The 1,205-nt window shown below is 37.9% G+C and overlaps 1 protein-coding gene across 1 annotated transcript in view; it reads right to left on the reverse strand.

Annotated features, from left to right (window-relative positions):
- LOC107604989 (glycerophosphodiester phosphodiesterase GDPD1, chloroplastic) overlaps window positions 1-990 on the reverse strand; it is a 2,900-nt gene extending 1,910 nt beyond the window's left edge. Inside the window, exons 1-2 of the mRNA XM_016306721.2 lie at window positions 744-990; window positions 485-663 (exon numbers count right to left, since the gene is read on the reverse strand). Coding sequence (XP_016162207.1) covers window positions 485-663; window positions 744-840 — 276 coding nt within the window. The 5' untranslated portion in view covers window positions 841-990. The remainder of the gene's footprint in view (window positions 1-484; window positions 664-743) is intronic.

Genomic DNA, 1,205 nt, shown 5'->3' on the forward strand with positions numbered 1-1,205 from the left:
AGCCAAGTCAAATTTTTATATTTTAAAAGAAAAAGAATCCCCACACAAAAATGGGGACACAAAAACAAACAAACAAACAAGCAGCCAATCAGTACCGATCCACCTGAATAATAGAAAGTGATAGAGCACAAAACCCATACCACACCGCACGGAAAAGAAAAAAAAAAGGGAAAAAAAACAAACAAAAGTAGATTCGTCTTTTTCTTTCAGTAGTTTCTTTGTAGAAAAGACAAGAAATAATAAATATGGCCTATTTTCCAGGAAATGCCACGATGCGAAAAATGCAGGGGCAAAACGGGAAATAAAGAAAACGAGTGGCATGTGTTGCATTAAATTGGAGAAAAACGCGGCGAGGGAGCGTCGTTTGAAAGATAAAGAGAAAAAAAAGAAAACACGAGAACACAGGGTTGAATTTCATCCATTCCTTTTTTTAATTTCGAAATTAAGAAAAGAAAAAACCAAAAATAGAAAGTAAAAGAGGTACCTGAACGTCGAATTCGATGAAATCGAGAGGGAAAGCAGCAGCGGCGTTGAAGGACATGATTGAGTTCTCCTTGATGGCTCTCATTCTCCGATCCGACGACTGCAACTGGTTCATGCCGTGTCCCCTGTGCCCTACCACCACAAACTTCGGCATCTTCAACTCACTCCGATTCATCTCCACTACACAGATAGCATTATAAAATTAATCAATATAATGATGCTTCTAATTATGAAAATTAATTAATATTGAAAATATATACCGTTGGAGAAGCGGGTGGCGTAGGCGGTCAAAGAGGCATTCTCTGTGACGTGATCGAGGGAAGGGACGTCGGAGACGTGAACGGCCTTGAGAGCCATTAGAGAATTAAGAGAGAGAAAGAATAGAAAGGGAAAAAGAAAAAGAAAAAAAAAAAAAAAGAAGGGGAGAGGAGAGTGATGCAGGGAAATTGCGCAGAGAGGTTTGTTATTTCTTGTCGCTTTGATTCAAAGAATGGATGGGGGTGGTATTTATTGCTTGCGAAGATTGAATGAATGCTTTGGAAATAACATAGACGGGATCTTCGCGCCGAATATTCTTCGTTCCTTATGTCATATGCTCTTTGGATATTCCTATCCAACGACCCTACTTTTTTTATTTTTCGTTTCGTTAGGTTGCTTTTTTGGACCGTGACTTGTCTGTTATCAATTAAATTTTTTTTTTATTTTTATTTAGTTTTTTACCA

This window comes from Arachis ipaensis, chromosome B06, assembly GCF_000816755.2.
Source record: "Arachis ipaensis cultivar K30076 chromosome B06, Araip1.1, whole genome shotgun sequence".
NCBI classification, from domain to species: Eukaryota; Viridiplantae; Streptophyta; class Magnoliopsida; order Fabales; family Fabaceae; genus Arachis; species Arachis ipaensis.